Below are 7508 nucleotides of genomic sequence, written 5' to 3'. Positions count from 1 at the left end.
GCCTGTCTGTGTGACGTCACACAGACAGGCATCTGAGATCGGCTCGATTTGAGAAAGGGGTAAACATTTAACCAGATTAAACAAAAACACACTGGGTGGATTTTTATCATTTTAGGGTGGTTGTGTACACACACTGCCAACACACATTTCAGTTCAAACAACTTGTAAAAGTGCATGTAGCATTATATGACCCCTTTAAGTGAATACTTGCAAATGATCTTACATACTAACACAGGACACCAAAAAAAGAAACCCACAATACTGTACGTAAACATTCTGCACACATACCAGAACATTACAAGTGATGTTTTACAACAGCAGTGCTTTTAAATAAAGGCATTTTGTTTGAATTGTACAAGATTATTAGGTAGAAATGTTGCCGATTCAGAGAACTAAATTGTAAGTATCTAGAGCAGTTCATCCAGCAGGTTTCCTGGGCTGTGCGTTTGTCCCAGAGCATCACTGACGGGGTTGTTGCACATGGGACATGAACATCTCACTTCCAGCCACTTCACCAGACACCTGGTAAGACAAAACATCAGAAACAATTCTTACCAGTTATACTTAAAATAGGCCTACTGTAGCCCATTCAAACCAAGAACGATAACTATAACAATAAAGTTTTAATAATCGTTCTACTTCTATGAGAATATTGAAGTCCATGCCACAGCTATAACGATAGGGTGACCCTAGGTCCGATTTTCCAGTTTTCTTCATTTCTAAATTGTCTAAAATCATGTGTTTTAGCCTTAAGTTTGTTTTCCTCTTTATAGTCCTCATTGATTTCATGTACACTTATTTACATTGCTACAGCATTCTCTGTAGATCCCACCTACATGCACTCCACGATTGGTCGATTGCGTTCAATGCCTGCACGCTATTGGTCAAACTACTTTTCAATCACTACCTGGGGGGTATTCCAAAACGCAGGTTATGTGACATACCTGGGTATGTTTGAGGATAAGCGAGCGGATAACCTCAGCTTTCGGTTCCAAAATCGGAGGTAACTTTCAGGGTATGTAAGTAACCATAGTAACTTGCTCTCTGAAGATAACCTGCTCCGGAGCAGGTAATGTTCCAGGGTTAGTTCACTTCAGCGCACGTGTGATCTACTGACGAGCCTTCAGTGGGCGCACAAAATTACATAATATTACAATATGTAATATAGCCCATTATATATATATATATATATTTGTATGATATGTTAATGATGAAGAGCTAATATAAGTAATAAATAAGGTAGGCTAATATATTATTCTAATATGGTTATTATTTGTTTTATTGGCATAAAATAAATAATAGTTATCTGTATAAATTATAAAACACTATGACAAGGTGATATTTAATTTATTATATTATATATATTTATTTATTACATTTTATATTATCATCTCACACATGGATCGGCATTTTCTATAATGTCTAAATTCTAAATCAAAATACATATCTGATATGACTTAATATATAATTAGCATCAAACAAACAATATAATTAATATTCTCAAGGATTAAAGATTAAACCGAAAAAAAAAAATGATTGCACAACCATCAATTAGGTGGCGATATGCACTAAGCATGTAAATTGAACAAAAGAAGAAGAAAGAAACAGCATGGCGTGCTTTTTCTTAGCGTCCTTTCCATAGTGACTCGTCGATTCGTAGCTCTGTTGAGAATGTCTTGAGTCTTAACCAGGAACATACTCGGAGTTGAATGAACTTACTCCCTGACTGCGTTTTTTGGAACCACATACCTCGAGTAAGCAAGGTTTGGGGTTAATCAACGAAAGTTCAGGGTTTATCTGACGGTAAGTTACCCGTGCTTTCTGGAATACACCCCTGTAGTCAGAGCCGTTGCTTTTTCAATGGCTTTTGCCTTCAACATTTTAGGCAGTTTAGAAATCCTGGCCAAGACATGTCCGGTGTCCTGACATTTTATCCTACCTGTCAGATTGTCTAACCAGGGTTTACACATCAACATTGCGTCCTTTTTCTCATGCAGAGCAACAATATTTAATGTATCTGCATTACTGGGTAGGTTTAGGGTTGGGGTAGGTGTAGACTTTAATAAAACACAATCTAATAGGTAGAAAAAAATATTTATTGTTGGTTTCCTGTAGTTGTATCCCTTCTAGCTACAACCGCGAATATAACACATAATTACTGTATTTGCATTGCTGTAATTGTAGGTTTAGGGTTGTGGTAGGTGTAGACGTTAATAAACCATAATTTTACTGGTAACGTTAGCATTTTTCGTTGTCGAATTGTACTACCCACTGTTTTAATGGGAGTTAGCAAAATCTGACAGGGTAGCACAAATGACAGAACAGCAAAAAAAAAGAGGACATATGGTCACCCTAACGATAACTGCACAGAGGAACGAAATCGTTGGAATCACAGTCAGAACGACTTTTCCCAGCTGATGGACGGCAGAGCCGTAGTCAGCGTAGTTATCAATACATAATCAATGCACATGATGTGTTAATAATCACTAGAAATTGCTGCAAATATAGTGAAACTGTTGTCTATCCTACTTAAACCCATTCAAACATATTGACAGCGCGGAGTTGTTTGGAACTATTGAGAGCTCCATGAACCACACAGTGTTGCCAACTTTTCAGGGGAAGTTGCTAAAGGAAGGTCGATTTGTTGCTAAAAGTTGCTAAATGATGTTGTGATGTCATTGCGCGATGAGGTCATTACGTAATCACGACGCAAAATTGTGTCACTACATCAAATCTCAGCAAAAATATATTTTTTATGTTAATTTAAATTTGTTCTTAAAATACTATAAATGCATAATATAATGTTAAAATATAAATAACTATTTTTATATACAACATTGAACACTTTTTTTATTAGCTAGTAAACTAGTAAAACTACACATTCTGAACAATTATAGTTTTAAGCAGTGTACTGGTAGTCAGTATGCTACACTCTAAGAAAATAAATCACAGGTTTTTACCTGCATTTTAAATTACGCATTGTATTTTGTGTTTTCGGGTTACAACGGATAATGGATAATTGATAATGGATAACGGATAATGTCCTGGAAAATTACTAGTACCTTTGCCATTTTTCTAGATATTTTTCTTACAGTGTACTAACTGATCAACAATCACATATACAAGCTACTAACAAGATGTATCATAAATTAACAATTATTATTGTTATTATCAAATTGAACAACTGCAAACAGCAATAACTTAATTCACGTGATGTGTGTACTGCTAGGCATCTTTGGTTTCCTCTTTTTGTGAAATTTAGATGGAAACTGTGTGCCTTTTTATTGTTTGAGTCACTTATCAAAAGTTGCTAAAAGTAGCCAAAATAAAATTTAAAAATAACTAAATTTGTTGCTAGGTGCTTTTGGAAGAAAAAGTTGCTAGGGTAGTCTGAAACGTTGCTAAATTTAGCAACAAAATTGCTAAGTTGGCAACACTGGAACCACGTGGCGGCGAGATCAAAGCGTGTCGCAACTGTTTCTCAACGGCTCTGATGGACGGTAAAACATTGACAGCCAATCAGAATCCAGACATAACGGCAGCGCGTGCTCATTATAAACAGAGTGTTATTCTACGTTGAGGAACGATATATCGTTGGAATCATGATAAACAGCGTTAATTTGATAATTATCGTGAGTTATCTTTATAGTTCTTGTTCTTGGTGTGAACGGGCTTTTACAGTTGCGAGGCACAGGCCATGCTGAGTTCGCTTCAGTGAACCTCTTTTCTTTAATGGCATTAGCATGATAAAACACATGGGAGGGTTTTACCTCTTGTGAAAGGCGTGTTGGCATGGTAACACTCCAAGCTCATCTTTTGTCCTGAAGTCCTCCAAACAGACTGCACATGTTAACTGAGAAACACGATGTAACATTACATGAGGGGAAATCAGAACCTTTAAAGTTTCAAAACTTTCCAAGTAGTCAAATAACTTTAACCTTTTAATAACTTTATAGACAAAAACTTTTACCCCGTGTGCATGTAACCGTGTCGTTTCATCGTTAAATACAACCTGTAATGTAAAACACAGTCGTTAATTTTTTTTTGTTTTACAATATAGTGGCAGCAAAAAGTATTTAGACCCTTCATAGACATAGTTTATGAATTTTGCAACATCAACAATTATCGAACTGAATTAAATGAACATTGAACTGACTCAAGCTGAGCCTTTTTTTTTTAGAGCTGCTTAGCTGAAACAAACTCATTTGAACTGAGCATTGAACCAGTATTGAACTGACTGGAGCTGAATAATGACACTTTCATCTTATGTAGAGCTGCTTTATAGCTGAAACTGAATCTCATATTTGAATTTTGCATAACTGATTCTGTTATTTTCCTGTTAATGTTGCTTTAAGACAATCTCTATTTTATAAAGCACTTTATGAATAAAGGTGACTTGATGTAATTGACACACAAATGTCACTGCAATTAAGAAAACACAGCAAGTGTCAAGCACACTTTCTAAGCACAGTTCCTCTGTTGGCAAAGATACGTTTGAAATCTTGAGGTTAGTGAATGTGATGATAGTTCATGTGATTTTCTACACCCGTGCTTCCTCTAATAGGTCACCTGTGTGAACTTGAGGAGAACGGACTTCATACATCCACTAAAATCACCAACACACCAGCAGACATGAAGAAAAGTGACATTAGTCAAGAGAAAAATCCTGCAGCATCTGAGAGGTTTTTAAGTGTCAAATACTTTCTGATACACTCACCATCTTGTATCCAGCTCTCACGTTGCGAGCCTGATGTCTCAATTTACTACAAAGAAAAACAGGCCATACAATTCATTAACAAAAAATAAATACATATTTCAAACTTTAAAAAGTCTAAAAATTACACAAATGTAATATTTTGTAAATTTTCAATGTCATTTTTTTCTCTTTAGACATCACTATGGTAGTATAGGCAAAGGCTGTGCTGTGTCTTATGTTTCTAAACACAAATTTGGCGAGAAAGGGTTTGTAGTTCTCAGTGTTTGACATGACTTAGCCAAAAGCCTCTGGTCAAAAATAGCATTGTGAACAAAAAGCACAGAGATACAATCTAGTCCTGAATTGTTCGAGTTCGGAAGCGCGTGAGGCCAGAGGAAGTCCTTTCTGCTCTGAGGCTGTCAGTCTGTTATTTACAGGACCATACTGATGAAGTCCAGGCACAAAGAAGAGTTTTAGAAAGGTCACCGAGGATCTGCATAGTCCACACTGGCTGTTCTGGTAACTAGTCACACTTACCTTATACAGAAGCAGCAGAATATCAGGCTTAAAACAAAGACAAAGATCCCAGTGCCAAAGATGACCACATAGATGTTGAGAGGGAGTTCCTGAGAGGTCACTGGAGGCATGGTGTTTTAAATAATAATCATTTCCTGAAGCCCTGAAAAAAGGCAAAACTTGATTGATATGTCACACACCCAGTTTCATAACAATAAGAGCCTGAACGAGCTTAGGGTAATATTTAGAAGCAAAAAAGCAGGCAGCATTTCTTTTTCAAACACGTTAGTACTTTTAACAGATTAAAAAAAACCTTTGGATTAATCTGAACGATGAAGAAAACATACTAATACATTTACAATGACATTAAATATGAATTTATTTACGATATCTCACCATTATAAACAGGCTCCTGAGTGTCTTTACCTCAGTGTTTATTCTTCATTCTCGGAACTCAAGCGTATAAACGGCTCAAATGAATCACTGACTGTTTAGTTACATCTACAATATTGAGAGCCTGTAAATGTGAATAAAATAAAGTCCCGGCCGGATCACGGAGATCAAACAATGTAACGGACTGCAGACAGACCCACAGATCCACATGCACGAGACAACAATAAACCCCGCCTGTTTTTCAGGAGGCGGAGCCTAAACACCAGACGATTCACTCATTATTCAGTGATTCACTCCGTATAAAACTTCTCATGCTCATCAAATTAAATTGCACTATTATAAAAAGAAACAGTAATAATATATGATTTGGTATAATTAGTGTGTGTGTGTTTCTATTTCTATTATATAACATAAAACGTTTGTGACCTAAAGTATAGGCTATAAAAAAGTATTGCATGAATAGTTATTAATTTATCTGATATTATCTGATATTTTTTTTTTTTTTTTTTAATTCTAAAGTAATTTACAGTGCTGGGATTGTAGTCCTTTCCTTCACTAAAGCTGTTAAATACCGTCTTGTACCTTTCCCCCCCCCCCAATTTTGCTTCAAATAAACGTTTGTAACATTGTGATTTGCTTTAACAAACCCCATAGGAATTGTTATAGGAAAAAGGAATGGAAAAAATACTTCCGGAACCAATGCTGATGAAAAAGTGAGTGGGAAATAATGCACTATATAGCATCAGATAACATGTAAAACCCTTTTTGCTTTTGATTTTAATAAGACTGAGAAACTTCAGGTTGAAAGAAAAAGGCCCCTTATGAACTGACCTCCGGTACTAAGGGCTCTGTGAATGAACTCGGCTGCTGGGTAGAAGTTGACACTCATGTCGAAAGAGGGCGAGTCGTGGGCTTCAATGCCGTGATATATGATGTTCATGCCAGCGTAATACTCCGCACCACCTCTCCATTTGCTCTGAGCACAGTTGAGGATGTGTGTGATCCCGAGCTTGACCAGTTCTTTGCGGTTTGAGGCAATTTCTCTGCAAATTTAAGTGAGAAATTTGTACACAGTACAAAATATACTGGCAATTTCTAGTTTACCTATCTAAACAGGATAACATTTCACTCTTTTACTGCTATTTCATGCTTTGTTAAATGCATTATTCAAAGCAAGGCATTTTATGATCCATGAAGTTACATATCTTTTTAAATTTTTTTATTCAATACTAGTTTTTGTATGAGCAACTAAAGCATAATCTTGTGTTCAGCATCCTGTATATGGCCAAAACTGCAGATATTCATGGGCTACTTACTGGTCACCTATGTAGAGTCGTGGCCACACTTCATCTGCATGATTACAGGCGGTTTTCCCAGTGTACAACAGACGCTCAAGTTCAGCAACAGTTAGCACAGGAGAGCCTTTCTCTGAGTCCTTTCTGCTGGGAGATCTGGAATTACTCCTTGACCGGGACAGTCTGGACATAAAAGCCATCTGGACTGGCCTTCAGTGGAGCTATAAAATAACACTGAAAATGTATACAAAATAAAAGTAACAATTTTACAAAAATTTAAAGGGACAGTTAACCCCAAAATTAAAAATGTTGACAGATTTTTCAGGTTAAACAAATAATCATTACTTATACTATCAAGAAAACAACCAATACAATTCTATTTTATATATTTACATTATCAAGAGTGTTGGGGGTAATGCATTGCAAGTAATGCAAGTTACGTAAGCATATTACATTTTTAAAGGGGTCATATGATGCTTTTTTAAAGATCATTATTTGGTGTATTTGGTGTAACAGAATATGTTGACATGCTTTAATGTTCAAAAAACACATTATTTTTCAAATACTGTACATTATTGTAGGTCCTCTATGCCCCGCCTCTCTCAAAC

At 36.1% G+C, this 7508-nt stretch overlaps 2 protein-coding genes across 3 annotated transcripts in view; both read right to left on the bottom strand.

Moving 5' to 3' along the window:
* Window positions 1-157: 157 nt before the first annotated feature.
* LOC107554521 (RING finger protein 122) lies at window positions 158-5821 on the bottom strand. 2 transcript variants are annotated; one of them, XM_016237041.1, is made up of 6 exons: window positions 5609-5821; window positions 5234-5375; window positions 4718-4763; window positions 3971-4012; window positions 3771-3853; window positions 158-522 (listed from the first exon to the last, which is right to left on the bottom strand). In XM_016237041.1, exons 2-6 carry the CDS (start codon window positions 5341-5343, stop codon window positions 408-410), a joined length of 396 nt encoding a protein of 131 aa, XP_016092527.1. In that variant the 5' UTR covers window positions 5344-5375; window positions 5609-5821; the 3' UTR covers window positions 158-407. The 2 variants fall into 2 exon arrangements, with proteins under 2 accessions (XP_016092527.1, XP_016092528.1); XM_016237042.1 differs by having other exon boundaries at window positions 5234-5367.
* The window catches only part of LOC107554513 (dual specificity protein phosphatase 26-like), an 8130-nt gene continuing 6394 nt past the window's right edge, over window positions 5773-7508 (bottom strand). Inside the window, exons 2-4 of the mRNA XM_016237033.1 lie at window positions 6922-7134; window positions 6437-6648; window positions 5773-5789 (exon numbers count right to left, since the gene is read on the bottom strand). Coding sequence (XP_016092519.1) covers window positions 5773-5789; window positions 6437-6648; window positions 6922-7100 — 408 coding nt within the window. The 5' untranslated portion in view covers window positions 7101-7134. The remainder of the gene's footprint in view (window positions 5790-6436; window positions 6649-6921; window positions 7135-7508) is intronic.

Source organism: Sinocyclocheilus grahami, unplaced genomic scaffold, assembly GCF_001515645.1.
Source record: "Sinocyclocheilus grahami isolate Dianchi unplaced genomic scaffold, SAMN03320097.WGS_v1.1 scaffold505.1, whole genome shotgun sequence".
Lineage (NCBI taxonomy): Eukaryota > Metazoa > Chordata > Actinopteri > Cypriniformes > Cyprinidae > Sinocyclocheilus > Sinocyclocheilus grahami.
Note: the sequence above shows the minus strand (reverse complement) of the source record. Positions and strands in the feature narration are given on the sequence as shown.

Coding starts and splice junctions, on each gene's coding strand:
- LOC107554521 (XM_016237041.1), bottom strand. CDS start 5,343: ATGCCTCCAGTGACCTCTCAGGAACTCCCTCTCAACATCTATGTGGTC. Junction 4,764..5,233: donor TTCTGCTGCTTCTGTATAAG/GTAAGTGTGACT, acceptor TTTTCTTTGTAG/TAAATTGAGACATCAGGCTC. Junction 3,854..3,970: donor CACGGTTACATGCACACGGG/GTAAAAGTTTTT, acceptor CGTGTTTCTCAG/TTAACATGTGCAGTCTGTTT.